General features: G+C 40.2%; 1 protein-coding gene across 21 annotated transcripts in view; it reads left to right on the top strand.

Annotated features, from left to right (window-relative positions):
* FHIT (fragile histidine triad diadenosine triphosphatase) overlaps positions 1-19157 on the top strand; it is a 1490910-nt gene that overhangs the window by 1303998 nt on the left and 167755 nt on the right. For all 21 annotated transcript variants that reach the window (XM_015130517.3, XM_077990313.1, XM_077990314.1 and 18 more), the window contains 1 exon segment: positions 11473-11541. In XM_015130517.3, coding sequence (XP_014986003.1) covers positions 11473-11541 — 69 coding nt within the window.

The raw sequence follows: 19157 nt of genomic DNA, 5'->3' as shown, positions 1-19157 counted from the left end.
TCTTTGTTTTTCCCCTGCTACCTGCAGATGAGAATAGTTAGAATCAGCAGAAATAAAATTTCCTGGCATGAACTATACTACTAGTTAGGGAGACCATATAATTTATTGTCCAAAGCAGAACTTAGGAGAGTGAAAGAAGTTGCCGTTTGTTATTACACTGGCCTGTTCATACCTGCAGGCCTGAACCTGGATGGTTCCAAACAAAGAGGGGCATGTGGTCACCCAGACAATAGTTATTTAATCAGGAAGGAGCATAGCAAAATACAGATGACGCTTGACATCCCATCAACCTGACTTAGAATCTTAGCTCGGCCACTTTTGCCAGCTTGGTGAGGCTGCACAATTTTTTTAATTCCAGTAAGCATCACTTTGCTTACTGGAAAAAAAAAAAAAAAAAAAAAAAAAAAAAAAAAAAAAAAGGAGACAATAACAGTTTCCATTTTTTCATGTTTTGGTGAGGACGTGATAATATACAGTACTAAGTACAGTTCCAACATATAATATTCTTATATAAATGGCAGCAAGTCTTAGAACTGATAATGACTTGAAAACAGTGGGTGGATGAATGGTGTGATATTACTATAAATATGTAAGTAAAGCTTTTTGGCTTATGTGAAAGAAATAATTAAGTGATGTGTCAGTATTCTCTTTATAGAGAAGAAGAGGACTGAATTTGGGGGATTTATTTACCAGCCCATGAAAGAACCCATATTTCTCTAGATGCAAAGCCTGCCTCATTCACCTTTCAACTGACAGCCTCAGAATAGTGGGCGATGCATTTATTTCCATGTCTTTGTTACCCAAACTGTATAGTTAACTTACTACTATGGGAGAAAAGAAGCCTGGAACGTCTTCCTGAGATAGCCAGTGGTTTTCTTTGGTGGAAATAAGATGTTTTTGCCCTTTGGAAGTGGTCAAGAAGGGAGCTGGATGCAAAATATCTACAGTAATTTGAGAGTTGGAATCTACTGGAGGAAGCCCAAGGAGCAAAAAATCAGAGGCAGGAGAATGGGAGGGAAGACTGTTAATTCCTTCTGCCCAGATGTTTCCCTCCACATGGCAGCAACTACTCTCATTCTTTCCTTTAATTCACTTAGTAAAGGAAAATGGAAGAAGCCACTTGAAATGTGATTGTCTCTCACTGTTCCTGTTTAGGTCTATTACACAAACAGTAGGAAGATTTCTCATTTTGTTCTGTTTATTGCAGTAGGATTTTTTTAAAAAGCGGGAGGGGGAGGAGAAGTTCTCTCAACACCTGTTTTCTTAATTGATTGTGATTACTTTGCCCCCAAAAGTGAGTGGTTTTTAAACGAAGTGGGTACATTCTCATAAGCCACATTACCATCTTATAAACACATCGTTAAAATAGGAAAGGTGACAGAACTATGACAACAGCTCCCTCTCCTACTCTGGATCAGAAGCCCATATGCCATTCACCTTTTTCTCCTCATTTGGAATCAGTGCTTCCTTTGCTTTACAAAGACAAATGCTAGACAAGGCATGTTTTCTTCCTACATGCCCTGTTTTGAGTTTGAGAGCAATGAGTAAGGAAGTCTATCTACTTTTTATCTGTTCTTTTTGTTCTGAATTTCAGTGGAAGATCTCCTTAAAACAAACCAAAAAATTAAAAATTTAAAAAAAAAAAACACTTCTCCTGGGTTTATCCAATGCCTATCACAGCATTTTATGCAGTCCAGTACTTTGGGATGATGATGAGCTAGCTACTCAGGCTTGCAGTGTGGAAGATGGAGGAAATTGATTGGCAAAATGGATGCATTGACACTTGCTCATGTCTGTTCAGTTCCTGGGCCTCTGTGCTCATGGAGGAGGAATTGAAGAAGAACCTGCCGATGATTTCCACCTTGTGAGCTCAAAGCCAAAAGGAAAAGGCATATACCCAGGCTCTCAGAGGTCAGTGACACTTCATATAGCATCAGATCCCATCATCTTGCTTTTTTTTTTTTACTTGAAAAGATCTTAATTTTTGAAAATTTGAAATTTAAAGCTGTCTGGTTGCTAAAAGCTGCTCTAAACTCTCATTGTGGTTTGGAGCAATACATCATCAAAGCTATGGTGCTTAGATGATGTACGGCACCCATATGTCATGAGAGCACCATCTCTCTTATGAAATATTATTATAACTCACAATTGGAGCACCACCAGTGATGTATGGCTTAAAAACACAATTGTTAAGCCACAAAACTCCACAGGGTCTCCACAAATTCTAGGAGGTGTTCTGTTTGTTTGTTTTGTTTGTTCAAACTGAATTGGTTTTTTATTTTAGATTTTCCTTGAAGTTTCCCAACTTGATTGGGACACTTTGAACACATGGAAAGCACTGTGTTTCCTCTGTTTCCTGAAAGGCACACCACTGCCTAAGCATTGCTAATATTCTAAGTGAAGGAGGTCATTGACAGTAGCATCAGAAACCATCAGTGTGCCTGTGCATTTTGACAGACCACTAATTTGATTCTTGAGTTGATCATGCTGAGGTATCCTCAAAGTCCTGTAAGTAGCATTACTTCCAGTGACATTTATTTTAGAACTAAGTAGCTGTCAATAATTTCATGCTGACCCTTGACTTAGTTGCAGAAGATGAGGCCTCCCCAAATCAAGAAAGGCAAAATCCAGACATGTAGAACACACAGCTTTGGGGCTCGTGATGGTCTGAGTGAAGTAGAATACATTCAGCAAGGCTCACCATAGAATTAAGCCTTCTGGTTTAGAACAGAAGCAGGTTGTCAAAATTATTTTTAAAACTAATGTCCTGTAATATAGTCACTGCTGGAATTGACTGATTATTCAGAATGTGCAGCATTAGCTTAAGCGCTTTACCTACGTATTTCACATAATCAACATAATAGTCTTAAGTTGCCGGGATACTGGTTTTGTGCCCACTTGAAAAATGAGAGAATATGAAAGAAGTTAAGAAATCGACTCAGTAAAAAGAATAGGTAGGATCTGAACCTTGGCCACCCATCTCCAGTGACGGAACATCAAACTGCTTAATTGTAGGGGCTTCTGCCTTTTTGAGATCTGGGAAAGGTAGGATGGGCAAGATGTGGTGGAAAGCACTGGAACACAAGTCAGGGTTTCAGGGTTCTCATGGTTCTAGTCCTGGCCCTGCCATTGCTTTGCTATTGGTCTTCTAAGAGCCACTCTCCTCTTCGGTGAAATGAAGAAATTAGACACTCTTACTATCCCCCTAATGTTTCCCAATTCTAATCCTAGTGGTTTTCAAAGATTTTCTGTTGGTTTGTTTTAGTAACAAATTCATTTTGCAAATGAAATTGTGCATGGGATCCCAACACAGAAACAGATAAAACAGAGCTGCTCTGTTTGAATCATGGAGGGGGAACGGAAGCCTGCTGCCCTTTCTGGTGCCCCATTCTTACTTCCATCATGAGCTGCTCCCTGGACATACCAGGCTTGTTCTGGAAGCTCTAGGGCTTTTTACAGTTTAGGAACCACGGACCAGATCTTTATCGGTTATCTCACCCATGGAAAGGAGACTAAATACTTGAACTTTCAGTTCAGCAGCAAATTAGGAGACTCCAGGTGTCAGAAACAAGACAGCACCGTGCAGAGCATTGCTACAAATGGGGTCTGTGCTCTGCCCATATTGTGTTACCCACACCCGCCATGGCTGCAATGCGTCCTACCTAGCCTGGCTTCCATCTGACTGACCCTGGACACCTGGCTTTTCTCACTCTCCGGGTGGGAGAAAGCAGAAATGCTGGAGTATTGATGCCTCCCCAGGAGCAGTTCTCAACCAGTGAGGACAGGAGTTGGTGTATGAATATGCTAGTTCCCTCACCCCTCGGCTGGAATAACTCTGGGATGCATGTTTTTCACTGGCTTTCAGAGTTCTCTAGCAGGTTTTATAAGCTCCAGTCACACGAAATAATAACTCACTTGATCACACATCCTATATTGGCCTCCTTTCCTTTCCTGTTTCCTTGATGCATACTCCCTTACTTGTGTTTCCAGGGATCACCCACCAAATAAACTACTTGCACTCTCATCCTTGCTTCAGGGTTTGTGTCTAGGGCAATTGAGACTAAAAAAAAAGTATATATCATATTCGTATCACTCTATATGAAGAACAGGATTGCTATTGCTTGGTAGTGAGATTAACTGGTGATCTAATTTTTCTCCTGTGTGTTTTTCTGTCTCTTTCAGATTTTCTATGCTATAAGTTTTTGACCTTGATATTCGACAAATGGAAACAATCTTATTGTTACATTGCATGTGGTTATTCCAAGTTGAGAGCTTTTGGTGATTATCCAAATATAGAAGAAACAATAGAGGCTGGGTGTGATCACCTGAGGTCAGGAGTTCGAGACCAGCCTGGCCAACATGGTAGAATCCTGTCTCTACTAAAAATACAAAAAGAAAAAAAAATTAGCCTGGCATAGTGGCGTGCTCCTGTAGTCCCAGCTACTCAGGAGGCTGAGTCAGGAGATTCACTTAAACTCAGGAGGCAGAGGTTGCAGTGAGCCGAGATCGTGCCACTGCGCTCCAGCCTGGGTGACAGAGTTAGACCCTGTCTCAAAAAAAAAAAAAAAAAGGCAATAGATGAAGATTCCCCCGAGTCTTGCTGAGAGAAAATTTTGTCTTCTTACCTACAAAATTGGTAGAATAATACTGACTTCATAGAGGTGTTGCAGAGATAAGAAAAATGTGTAAACTATGCAATAAAAATATCAAGGCATCTGTATTCATTCTCTACTTGTTGCTATAACAAATTGCTGGAAACAGTGCATGGGTCATACGGTAACATTATTGTTAACCTTTTGGGGAACTGCAGAAATTGTTTTCTAAAGCAGCCTTACCATTTTGCATCTGCACCAGCTTGTACTAGGGTTCCAATTTCTCTACTTCCTTGCCAGCATTTGTTGTTATCTTTTTTTTTTTTTTTCTGAAATGGACTCACTCTGTCACCCAGGCTGGAGTGCAGTGGTGCAATCTCGGCTCACTGCAACCTCCACCTCCCGGGTTCAGGTGATTCTCCTACCTCAGTCTCCTGAGTAGCTGGGATTACAGGCACCTGCCAGCACGCCTGGCTAATTTTTGTATTTTTTAGTGGAGACAGGGTTTCACTATATTGGCCAGGCTGGTTTGGAACTCCTGACCTTGTGATGCACCCACCTTGGCCTCCCAAAGTGCTGGGATTACAGGCATGAGCCGCTGCACCCGGCCTTCTGTCCTCTTTATTACAGTTACCCTAGTATTTGTTAAGTGATATTGTCATTGTGGTTTTGGGCTAAGGATGTTGAGCATCTTTCCATGTATTCATTTATCCATCCTCTTTGGAGAAATGTCTGTTCATATCCTTTGCCCATTTTACTTAGGATTGTTGCCTTTTTATTACTTAGTTGTAAGTAATTCTTTATGTGTTCTGGACATACTTCCCTTATCAGATAGGTGATTTGCAAATCCTTTCTGCCAGTCTCTGGCTTGGCTTTTCACATTCTTACAATTTTGATGATGTTCACCCTCTTCCAGTTTTAAGGACTCCTGATGACATTGAGCCAAACCTGGAAAATCTGTGATACCTCTCACAATCTTAAGGTCAGCTGGTTAGTAACCTTAATTCATGTGCAGCCATAATTTATCTTTTGTAACTTAATAGAATCACAGGTCAGGGATTAGGACATGGATGTCTTTGAAGGTGGCCATTATCTTTTGACCACAGTATCGTCTGTTATTCTTTAGAATCAGACCTGCCTTCTGCAGTTGCTCATTGGCACATGTGAGGGAGAAGGATTCACACAGGGCCAACTGGTTGAGGTTGCAGGACCCCGGCTGTGGAGCAGGGTCGCTCTTCAGCCTTCCTTGCCCTTTCCTCCGCCATGAACCATGTTTGTGTCCTTTAGAATTGAATTACAATATACTCTGACAAGGAAAAAAGATATCAGTATGACCACACTGACAATCCTCAGGTGAGTGTGGGCAGAAGAGGTGTGTTCAAAGAGATGGAGGAAGGAGCAGAGACAGCGCAGAAGAGGCAGAGCCTCTAAAACTGACGGCACTGCACGCTGTCTCTATTTCTTCACCTCCCGCTTGCTCTGAAACCCACTGCAGTTAAGTTTTGTTTTTGTTTGTTTGTTTGTTTGTTTGTTTTTGAAATGGAGTCTTGCTCTGTCGCCCAGACTGGAGTGCAGTGGCACAATCTTGGCTCACTGCAACCTCTGCCTCCTGGGTTCACATGATTCTCCTGCCTCGGCCTCCTGAGTAGCTGGGATTACAGGCATGTGCCACCAAGTCTGGCTAACTTTTTGTGTATTTTTAGTAGAGACAAGGTTTCACCATGTTGGTCAGACTGGTCTCGAACTCCTGACCTCGTGATCCACCCACCTCAGCCTCCCAAAGTGCTGGGATTACAGACATGAACCACAGCGCCCGGCCTGCACTTTTTTTTTGTTTTTTTTTTTTGTTTTGTTTTGAGTAATAGCTTTATTGAGATATAATTCACATAATGTAAAAGAAACCCTATTAAAGTACACAGTTCATTCTTTTAGTATAGTCACAAAGTTGTGCAACCATCACTGCTATATAATTCCAGAACATATCCATTAACCCAAAAGAAACCCTGTGCCCGTTAGCAGTTACCCTGCATCTCTCTTCGCAACCACAAATCTTTCTTTCTCTATGAATCAGCCTAGTTTGGCATTTTCATATAAATGGCATTGTACAATATGTTGCCGTTTTTGTCTGGCTTATTTCCCTGAGCATGATGCTTTCACTTAGTGTACATCACTCCTTTTTATGGTCAAATCATATCCTATTGTCTTCATATACTGCACTTTGTTTACCATTGATCAGTTGATAGTCATTTGGGTTGTTTATACTTTTTGGTGGTTGTGAATAATGTTGCTGTAAACATTCACATACAAGTTTTTGTATGGACATATGTCTTCAGTTCTCTTCGGTATGTGTTAGGATCAGAAATCTGAGTCACATGGTAACTCGATGTTAAACTTTTTTGAGGAACTGCCAAACTGTTTTCCAAAGTAGCTGCATGATTTTACATTCCCAGCAGTGTAGGAGGGTTCCAGTTCTCCACACTCTGCCCAACACTTGTTATTGTGTCTTTTGATTATTGCCTTTCTAGTGATTATGAAGTGGTAGCTCAGTGTGGTTTTCATTTGCATTTCCCTAATGACTAATAATGTTGAGCATCTTTTCATGGTATTTTGTTCTCCTAGCCTTACTGAAACAATTCAAGCTTTCAAAAACATTTCACACTGTTAGTGATACCCTCTTTGAAATTTGTTCTCTGGGCTGTTGGAACTTACCCTCTCTTGATTTTGCCTCTTTCCTCACTACAGCCTTAAATTGGGTCCTACTTCTCTTCCCAAACGTCAAAAGTTAGAATGGCTCAGTGCTCACTATTTACCTTATACCATTATGTTTTTCTTCATGACACTTATTTCTATCCAAAATTAGAATATAAAATGAGTCATTTCCTTATCTTCTGCATCACCCATTGGAATATAAGCTCTGTGGGGACAGAGGCTTTGTCTTGTCCATTACCATAGCCCTCGTTCCTAGAATAGCACCTAGAAATAGATATTTTTGAGTGAATGAATGTACACTTTAGAAAAGTCTACAGAAGTGTTACATGAATAAAAATCAGGACTCCACAGTCAAATAAGTTTCTAGAATGCTATATTAGATGAAGTTAAACAAGCATCTTTTGTGTGGAAGTTCTCATACTTTAATGTGATAATGACCTTTGTGAAACGTTATTTGACCATGAAAACATTTTTGGTGTGGAATGTGTCATGGGACTTTAAAAAGATACTCTTCTAACTCAAGCAGCTAAACTGCAACTCCTGGCAAATTTGTGGAAGGCTTTTATTAAATATATGTTTTGTTGGCACTTAGAAAAGTAAGTTGTGATCACCACAGCTTAATATGAAACCACTAAGAACAGATTATATCAAATTATCTTCATCTCTGATATTCATAGGGTTTTATCAGAATGTCATTCTGTTCGAAGGCCATAGTGATGGTATTTTTTCACAGCAATGAGGCTTTGAGCTGGCTTTATCATGATTTCCCTGTTCTGAGAAGCCGAGTGGGTTGTCAGCATCCTGTGATCAGCCTGTCACTTAAGAAATTATGTCAAGATATCAGGGTGGGTTGAGATCTATGCCCTTGGGAAAAAACCACCTGTACAGTGAGCTGTTTACTGTCTTTAGTGTGTCACAGCGAATTTCAAGTGGTTACCAGTGATCAAGAGTGGCTTTTCTAGAACTTGGTGGTAACATAGCCTATAGAGATAGCCCTGAACACTAAACCCAGAAGAGGAGGATAAAGAAAAGGAGGCAGGGGATAGACCTGGACCCTGGAGGTTCCCAAGTGCAGGTTCGCAGCCCACTGTATGTTAGTAGTGGATACTGACAGGCATATTCCTGAGGATCAGGCAAGGAGAGTTGTCAGAGTGCAGAAAGCCAGAGAAGCATTCAGAAAGATGTCTCCACATACTGGACGTAGTAGCTCACACCTGTAATGCCAGCTACTTGGGAGGCTGAGGAGAGGGGATTGCTTGAGGCCAGGAGTTTGAGACAAGACTGGGCAACATAGTGAGAACTCCATTGCTAAAAATATGAGGAAAAAAAAAAAAGTTAGCTTGGTGTGGTGGCATGCACCTGTAGTCCCAGCTTTGGGAGGCTGAGGCAGGAGGATCTCTTGAGCCTGGGAGTTGAAGGCTGCGGTGAGCTATGATTGTATCACTGTACTCCATCCTGGGTGACAGAGTGAGATTCTATGGGGAGAAAGAAAAGAAGGAAGGGAAGGGAAAAAAATAAAAACGAAGGAGGAAAAGAAGAGAAAGAAAAGACAGAAGGAAGGAAAAGAGGAAAAAACAAGAAAAGAGACAAAGAGTCTACACATAATGCAGTAGGGCAGGCAAAACAGCGAGTGACCTCAGTGCCCACACTGGCAGAAGCGAGGTAAGAAACCAGATGGATATTGTAAGCCAGTGGTTCTCGAAGTGTGGCATTAGACCAGCATCAGCTGGGAGCTTGTTAGAAATGTGGACTTTCAGGGCCCTGTAGTCTGCATTTTAACAAGCCCCAAGTACAGGTAGAAGATTGAGAATGGCTAGTCAAAGCAACAGAAACCAGCTTTTGCCAAAGAGATGCTTAAACAATGCCCTCATTCAAGGAGCTTCTTAATATCTTTCCTTTTTTTTTTTTTTTTTTTTTTGCTGGTACAGAAATCAATCCCTGAATGTGATGTCTACTTGGTCTTCAGGTTTAAATGTGTTTTTTTAAATAATAAAAGTAATTCTTGTACATTTCTAGGTAATGAGTAGTAACTACATGCAAAGCTGAATGCTCAGCACATGGTTAGCAGACTTAATCCTCTTAACCCTGTGAGGTAGCAACCATTATAATCCCCATATAGATAAGGATACTGACACATAGACTTTGTGAGGCAAGGTCACACAGTTAGTTTGTGGTAGGTCCAGGATTTGTATTAGGATGTTTAACTGCAAGACACTGGTCTGGAACTTCCTACAATGTACTAGGGAGGTGGTGAAAGATGGATAGATGGGAGGGAGGAAGAGGGGAAGAAAGGAGGAGGGGGAAAGAAGGAAGAAAGGAGAAAAAGATGAAAAGAAGTAAGGATAGCAAGAGATTCTGGAATTAAAGAGTGAATGAAGGCTCCTTCTAAGGGTGGTCTCTATCCTTGTGCTATGTTATTTTCCTGGTTTTGCTTTTAAGTCAGCCCATCTAGAGATTTCAATAGATTTCAGCCCAGGCCCACCTGCCTGGCTTTCTCCTAAGAATTTGGTTTCATGGGTAGTTTGTGATTTATTTTTTCCTTGTTCTTTCACTTTCTCTCTCCATGCTCACATAATCTTTGTGACTTAAATACACACTTGGCCCAGTTGCTGAGAGATCCATGACTGTCTTTATCATTGACTGGTGAATATTCTGGCAAAAGCATGTCACTCTTTGGGAACTGTGCTCAGGGGCTGCTTTGAAGCTCCTCTCTGCTTCATTCACCTTGGACCACGTTGTACCCTGCCTCAGCTTTAATAGGGTATCATTTTCCCCCTCCTTGTACTGCAAAGCCACAGGGACACTTAATCTTATGTTCTCTGGAGGCCTTTTGGAGCCTTGGAGCCCGATCGCAGTAATCAAGAAGGGGTGGGTGATCAGGGATGAGGTTTGACCCACTGTCTGCCTCTATTTAAGCTCTTCATTTTCACATTCCTCGCCATGGTTTGTAATAAAAGTGGAACATAGCTCAAGGGCAGAAGTGAGGTTTAACTTCACCCAAGGTACAATAGAGGCTATTTGGAAAGTAAAACTTTCAAATGGCAGTTTAGCCTTAAAGAATATATTGAATTAGATATGCTCTGAGCCTTGATTCACGATCATTGCATAATAGCATTGCTATGTATATTACCTGGGTGCTTTAGTAGACTAGGGAAATGGGCTATTTAAAAGATTAAATTCGCAGAATCAGTGCATGTGCTAATGAAACACGTGAGAGCAAAAGCCAAGAGGCCTCATTTCCGGTGCTGACTTTTACTTCCTGTGGTGCTCTGGCCTCACCAAACATTGATTTCCTCTTCTCTGAAATGGAGATCATAGTAGACCTTGCCTCACAGGATTTTTTTTTTTTTTTTTTGAGAAGGAGTCTTACTCTGTTGCCCAGGCTGGAATGCAGTGGCGTGATCTTGTCTCACTGCAAGCTCTGCCTCCTGGGTTCACGCCATTCTCCTGCCTCAGCCTCCTAATTTTTTGTTTTTGTATTTTCAGTAGAGACAGGGTTTCACCGTGTTGGCCAGGATGGTCTCGATCTCCTGACCTTGTGATCTGCCCCCCTTGGTCTCCCAAGGTGCTGGGATTACAGGCGTAAGCCACTGCGCCCGGCTGCCTTACAGGATTTTTAAGAGTACTAAATGACAGAATGCCAAACACACAGCTTTCCTTATCATAGGATAAATGCTTAATAAATGAGAACTGTTTGTATTACTATTATACGATTATTTCTCAAAGCTCTGAGTCTGTAATTCTGCCTATACTACTTGCTACTCTCATTTATTCGCTCTTTACTTATGCAGTTCTCTGTTAGCCAATTCTTATTTCTTGTCAGATTCAGAGTCATGATGGTCATCTTTGAAGATGTGCTGTCATTTCAAAGCACTGGCTAACTACAACCAAGACTGACAACCATGAATAATTCCATAGAGCCTCTGAAACACTCTAGCATTTCACTCCAACTCTTGTATATATACCACCAAGTTGTTCTCTCTTGCTTAGTGCGCTCTCTTCTCAGCAGAATTCAGGTATAGTTACCGAAGGTGGATATCAACTTCCTCTGAAAAATAACCCAGCAGGAACCATCATGGAGTAATTGGGCTTCATGAGATCATCACTGTCAAGTCTAAAAATACATGGGGAGATAATCACATTTACTTTTTTCTTTCTTGTACATTTTCAGCACGTTCACGTCCATGTTCTTCCCAGGAAGGCTGGAGACTTTCACAGGAATGACAGCATCTATGAGAAGGTGGGTCTGCTCTCTCTGATCTTATTGTTTGATCATGGGGACTGTCGTTGGGATGACATCAACCTAATGGATCAAGTATTACCCTACATATGGTCTGAAATGGAATTCTATTTAGTCTGACTTGGAAAGTGGCAGTAGAAGCCAAGGAGTCAAGAATGGCCATCATGGGAACCCAAGACTAATTAATTATAATGATTTTCTTTTTCAAATGAAAACCAGCAGAAAACAAGTGTCCTTGTGATTCCTATCCTGTCATTTACCAGGACAGTAAATATTTGCATGGAGATACGGCCCAGAATCTCCACAGAAGAAAACCTATGGTGCTACCGGTGAAAATCAAGCAGATTGATAGATGATTGTTTTAGTCAAATGCTACACTTAATTTTTAAAACACTTTGGAACTCAGCTTGTCGTTCCCAACAGCATTTATTCAAAGCGAAACTGAATTATTGTGAGGAAAAACTAGGTTGGTTTGAATAAGTGTAACTCACATATCATAAATATTAAAGAAGTTAATTTATTTCTAAGTACTCCCATTCAAAGATATAAGTGTAAAACCACTACAACCATGAATCGGCAAGAGCCAGGTGATCCTCACCTAAAGCCCTGTCTACATGAGAACCTTCAGATGCCCATTTCCACCATGTGGAGTGTAGAGCCTGTCATGGATCAGGCTGTTATAAAATATAAGGTGATTTCAGTTTACCTGTTTATTCTAGCCAAAGAGGGGAAAGTATGTCCCCCACATGGTAGAGCAGATTAGATAGCACTAGTGCCCTGGAGTGATTGGTTAAAAGGACTTTGAGGCTGTTTGTGGATGCAAGGAAAAGTGCTGTGATTGATTAGCAATGCCTGCCAAGGGCATCAGATAGGAGGGAGGTATCATATTTGCTGTCTATTTGACATTCCTGTTTTAACTCTTTGAGAATGCGTTTTAAAACACATTGTTTATCTAGATTGTTTATCATGTGGCTCTGTCAAATAAACCACATGATTATCTCTACCTTGTTTCCAGGGACCAGTTAAAATCTATGCAACTTTTTGTGTGTGTGTCTATAGGGCTTCTTTGCAGTACTGACATTAAAATGGCAACTCAAATCCTGAAAATAAAGAACAATAGGTCAGCAGTTAATAATGAAACTTATAATTAATGTTTCTGGGATGCATTGGATTTCGTGAAGTGGCTGGTTATTCTGCCTTTAGGATAACCCTTACTATCTTTTGCTTCCTATGTTTTCCAAGAGCTGTAGTGGATGTGCGTAGAGTGGAAATAATCTAGTCACCAGTACCTAAGTGCTGATTTGTGGACTAGTTGCTGCAGATCTCAATTCTCAGGAGGTCCTGTCCCTGGAGATTCTGATCGAGTAGATTGCACAGCCCTCAGGAATCAGTCATTATATAAGGAAATTCCCAGGAGGCTCTGATGCATGACTACCTTTGGGAATAGGCTCTCTGGGTTTTCCAAAGCCATATTCTATAAAACTATAATTTGAACTCATTTTCATTGGATGTGGAATGCAGTTTGGGGATTGATAAAGGCTTAGTTCACATTGGAAGAAAATCAGAATTATAGAGTAATTATAAAGAGATGTAATTAAAATACAAATACCAATCTCAGTCATGTAAACTAAGGTTAACAAAATGTTGCCAAATGCAGACTGTTTTAATGAATAAATTAGCACATGAATTATATACTAGTAAGTACTGCTAAGGTAGCATTAAAAGTGCTTGAAAACGCTGTTTTCTTAGGCTGAACAGTCACCTTGAAATCTTGTCGATGTTCCAAATATGCTTGAAACAGAAGCTGCATGGTTACATTTCAGCCCAGTTCAAGACACAATGTACAGCACTGTGGTTGGTGTATGGCCTCGCTCTCCTCTCTTATTCTTTTGCCCTTGTCTGCATGCTCTGATGGCCCCACAGATAAGAAAACACATGTTTCTACTTCTACATTTTGGAGGATCATCTCAGGAGAAGTAATTACTCTAAGAGTTCTTTCTTTTCTTTTTTTTTTAAATCAGTGGTATAAGTCATATGTAGTATAGACAGTATCCACTAAGGGAGATTGTGGTAAAAGACTGTGTAGAGATTGAAGTCTAGAAACAGGCAGAAGTAAGTTCAAATCCCAGTGGCATCTCCTAACCATATGATATCGAAGCCTGAAAGACTTATTTCAGGGCTTGGTACTTACCAAGAATTTGTTAATAGATAGCAGTTTCTGTTCTTATTGTTATTATTACTACTTTTTTAAGTAGCAATGGTTAGTAGAGAACCAGATTCAAAGCCAGGTCATTGGATGTTCCCATCTACCATTCTTTCCAACAGTGAGATTCCCAATTTTCCCTTTGTCTTTAACCATTCTTTCTCAGTTTTGTCTTCCTCTTTGTATGAAAATGCTTCTCCAGGCTGAGTATCTAATAACACAGTATTCAGAAAGAGGTATGAAAAGCATGCAGCTCCGCACAGGCATTATTGGTATAGAACTTAATGTACATTAGACCAAGTGATCTTAATCAGAAGTGATGGAGTGATGAGGGATGGCATTCTTTATATTGATGGGAGCACTCGCTCTAGATTATACATCTGTTCAGGACATTCAACAAACAGACTGCCTTGGAGGGTGAGAGGTAGGAAACAGGAACAGCAGGAGGCTGAGCTCCATAAAATGTAATTGTATTTCTACTGCTGCAGACGTAGAAAATTATGCCTAAAGAAGCCCCAGAGTATAAATTGGCTAGGAACATTGTGTTCTTTCTGGGCACTGTTTTAAGATGGTTAGTGACAAATAAGAAGGTTCATAAGAAGGGCGGTTGTGTCTGAAAACAGATTTGGGGAGTAGTTGATGGTGGGAATGTTTTGCCTGGAAAAAGGAAGACTTGTAGAGGGAAGATAGTAACAGAGTCACTGTTTCCAAATTATCTGAAGGGCTGGCAGTTGGAAAGATATTAAATACATTCTTTGTGACTCCAGAGGGTATATCTGTAATTATCGGACTACAAGGTGGCAGATATCATTAGCTCTACATAATAACAGGTCAAAGTGAAAAAACCTTCTGAACACTTAAAGAGTGCCTTACAAGGGGGTGAGCTTCCCATCCCTGGATTCACTCAAGCACAAAGCAGATGGCCACAATTCTTCAAGAAGATATCTACATTTGGTCGGTGGATGGGCCACTTGGATTTGCGATTCCTCTCTTTACACATTTGAACCATTTTATTATTACCACCATTTTCAGGTTTTACAAGTTCTGTAACAAATAGTGGGGTTTTTTGTTGTTGTTGTTGTTGTTATTAGTATTACAATGTTTGGGTGACTGTCTAGTGAAACATGTTGTTTTCTTTGTTAAGTTCATGGAAATAAAAGGTAAAACCTTTTTTTAAAAAAACGTATAGGAAACCACACTTTACTGATTTTTTTCTCATTCCCAGCCCACTTCCTGCTTTTCCTGCAGCTCAGCATTGCACATTGATGGTCCTTGGGCTTTGCTTGCCTCCTCATATGTGTTTTATTTTTGCCTGCAAAGTATTTTTGGTGATTTGCTTTATTGTGGCTGTAAAGTATTTCTTAATGAATCTAAATGCTGTTAGGCATATTGCTCATTCTCTAGTCCTATGCAGTTGCCATGTCTGCCTCCTATCTAGGCTTGCTTCACTGGCTGATGGTGCATGCATAGCTCCTGAAGGCATTGGAGTTTAAGATCTTTGCCTATTTCATGGGCTGCTCCTCTTCTCTCTGCCACTCAAAGATTACTATTACCCAGGATCTTCTGTCTGGTATACTGGGCATGCTGTTTATCTGAAACATCTGTTTAACCTCCCTGACTACTCATTTACAGTGCTCTGGCCCCAGGTGAGTTTATTTTGTTGTTTTTTGTTGTTGTTGTTTTTAACTTCAAGTTCTGGGATACATGTGCAGAACGTGCAGGTTTGTTACATAGGTATACATGTGCCATGGTGGTTTGCTGCACCTATCAACCCGTCATCTAGGTTTTAAGCCCTGCATGCATTAGGTATTTGTCCTAATACTTTCCCTCCCCATCACCCCCCACCCCCAACAGACCCCAGTGTGTGTTCTTCCCCTCTGTGTGTCCATGTGTTCTCATTGTTCACCTCCCACTTATGAGTGAGAACATGCAATCTTTGGTTTCCTGTTCCTGTGTTAGTTTGCTGAGAATGATGGTTTCCAGCTGCATCCATGTCCCTGCAAAAGGTATGATCTCATTCTTTTTTATGGCTGCATAGTATTCCATGGTATATATGTACCACTTTTTCTTTATCCAGTCTATCACTGATGGACATTTGGGTTGGTTCCAAGTCTTTGCTGTTGTAAATAGTGCTGCAATAAACATATATATGCATGTGTATAGTAGAATGATTTATAATCCTTTGGGTATATACCCAGTAATGGGATTGCTGGGTCAGATGGTATTTCTGGTTCTAGATCCTTGAGAAATGGCCACACAATCTTCCACAATAGTTGAACTAATTTATACTCCCACCAATAATGTAAAAGCATTCCTATTTCTTCACGGACTCACCAGCATCTGTTGTTTTAATAATCGCCATTCTGACTGGTGTGAGATGCTATCTCATTGTGGTTTTGATTTGCATTTGTCTGATGATCAGTGATGATGAGCTTTTTTCCTGTGTTTCTTGGCTGCATAAATATCTTCTTTTGAGAAGTGTCTGTTCATATTCTTTGCCCACTTTTTGATTTTTTGTTTGTTTGTTTGTTTCTTGTAAATTTATTTAAGTTCCTTGTAGATTTTGGATATTAGACCTTTGTCAGGTGGGTAGATTGCAAAATTTTTCTCCCATTCTGTAGGTTGCCTGTTCATTCTGATGCTAGTTTCTTTTGCTGCGCAGAAGCTCTTTAGTTAAATCCTATTTGTCAGTTTTGGCTTTTGTTGCAATTTTTTTTTTTTTTTTGGTGTTTTCATCTTGAAGTCTTTGCCCATGCCTATGTCCTAAATGGTATTACCTAGGTTTTCTAACAAGTTCTGAAAATGAGACAATAATTAATAGCCTCCCAACCAAAAAAAGCCCAAGACCAGATGAATTCACAGCCGAATTCTACCTAAGGTACAGAGAGGAGCTGGTACCATTCCTTCTGAAAGCATTCCAAACAATCCCAAAAGAGGGACTCCTCCCTAATTCATTTTATGAGGCCAGTATCATCCTGATACCAAAACCTGGCAGAGACAAAATAAAAACAGAAAATTTCAGACCAATATCCCTGATGAACATCGGTGTGAAAATCCTTAATAAAATACTGGCAAACCAAATCCAGCAGTACGTGAAAAAGCTTGTCCACCATGATCAGGTCAGCTTCATCTCTGGGATGCAAGGCTAGTTCAACATACACGAATCAATAAACGTAATCCATCACATAAACAGAACCAATGACAAAAACCACATGATAATCTCAATAGATGCAGCAAAGGCCTTCGAGAAAATTCAACATCCCTTCATGTTAAAAACTCTCAATAAACTAGGTATTGATTGAACATAGCTCAGAATAATAAGAGCTACTTTTGACAAACCCATAGCCAATATCATATGAAATGGGCAAAAGCTGGAAGCATTCCCTTTGGAAACCAGCACAACACAACACAGCACAAGAATGTCCTCTCTCACCATTCCTATTCAACATAGTGTTGGAAGTTCTGGCCGGGGCAATCAGGCAAGAGAAAGAAATAAAGGGTGTTCAAATAGGAAGAAAGGAAGTCAAATTGTCTGTGTTTGCAGATGACATGATTATATATTTAGAAAACCCCATCGTGTCAGCCCAAAACCTCCTTAAGCTGATAAGCATCTTCAGCAAAGTCTCAGGATACAAAATCAATGTGCAAAAATCACAAACATTCCTATACACCAATAATAGTCAGAGAGCCAAATTTTTAGCAAACTCCCATTCACAATTGCTACGAAGAGAATAAAATACCTAGGATTACTACTTACAAGGGATGTGAAGGACCTCTTCAAGGAGAACTACAAACCACTGCTCAAGGAAATAAGAGAATACAAACAAATGGAAAAACATTCCATTCTCACAGATAGGAAGAATCAATATCGTGAAAATTGCCATATTGCCCAAAGTAATTTATAGATTCAATGCTATTCCCATCAAGCTACTGTTGACTTTCTTTGCAGAATTAGAAAAAACTACTTTAAATTTAATATAGAACCAAAAAAGAGCTCATATAGCCAAGACAATCCTAATCAAAAAGGACAAAGCTGGAGGCATCACGCTATCTGACTTCCAACTATACGACAAGACTACAGTAACTAAAACAGCACGGTACTGGTACCAAAACAGATATATAGACCAATGGAACAGAACAGAGACTTCAGAAATTACATCACACATCTACAACCATCTGATCTTCGACAGACAGACAAAAACAAAGAATGGGGAAAGGATTACCTACTTAATAAATGGTGTTGGGAAAACTGGCTAGTCATATGCAGAAAACAGAAACTGGACCCCTTCCTTACATATTATACAAAAATTAACTCAAGATGGATTAAAGACTTAAATGTAAAACCCAAAATCCAGGTTAGTTCTTTAACTTCAATGGTGGGTCCTGCCCCATCTCCCCAGCTCCTGTAAGTCTCATTCTCTCCCACTGACTTCTTTTGTCAAACATATCATTCTTGTTCCCACCTCAGTGCCTTTGCACATGTTGTTCTCTTCACCTGTAACGTCTACCATCTTCTCTTCCCCTTCATGTGGCTTCATGTCATCATTCAAATCTCATCTCTGAGTCACCTCCTCGAAGGATACTTTTCACTGTTTTCTGATTTCATCTATAATAGTTAATCCTCTGTTCCCTCTAGAGTAACTCTATCATATTACCATGTCTGTTTCATTCTTAACACCTCCCACACTTGACATAATTTATTACTTTATTATTCAATGCCTGGATCCCCCAATTATGTGTTATAGTCTTAAGAGCAAGGATCTAATCTGGCCTAGGTTGGACCTTCAATGAATATTTGAAAACGAATGAACACATTTTTAAAAAAACCAAGGTGTTGATCTAGAAGAACTTGAAATTCTCTACTCATTCTAACATAATTTAAAAGGAGACTATATATTGCTTTTCAGAGGGCCAATTCACTAACTCATAGCCACACTGAGTGAGAGTTCAACATGGTGCTATCAGCCATCTGAGGTGAATTTAATGGGGCATTAATGGAACAGAATCCTTTGGTCAGAAATCAGTGTGCAGAAGGCTACAAATTGTGGTGCTCTGGAATGGTTAGGGGAAGCAATTATAAACCTCATCTGATTGCTAAGCAAGTCTGGTAGGCACATGTCAAAGTTGATAACTAACTTGCCCCCTCCCACCAAACCCAGATTTATGTGGCCATAACAAATACAGATGTAGGATTTGCTGAAAGCAGGCTCGAGAGCTACTCTTTCTTTCCAACCTTGATTATCGTCTCTAAGTTTGTTTTCACCTTCTCATCCTCCAGCAGTATGTCCTAGACATTTCAGAATAGGTGCCTCTGTTCTGTCTCAAAACTGAGCTCAAACTCTCCCCCTTCCAAAGCAGAATGTCTGCTGAAGCTCTTTCCTTGTGGTTGTCTATGTAGATCTTGTTTATCTGT

Source organism: Macaca mulatta, chromosome 2, assembly GCF_049350105.2.
Source record: "Macaca mulatta isolate MMU2019108-1 chromosome 2, T2T-MMU8v2.0, whole genome shotgun sequence".
Taxonomy (NCBI): domain Eukaryota; kingdom Metazoa; phylum Chordata; class Mammalia; order Primates; family Cercopithecidae; genus Macaca; species Macaca mulatta.
This window is presented reverse-complemented; position numbering and strand designations above follow the sequence as displayed.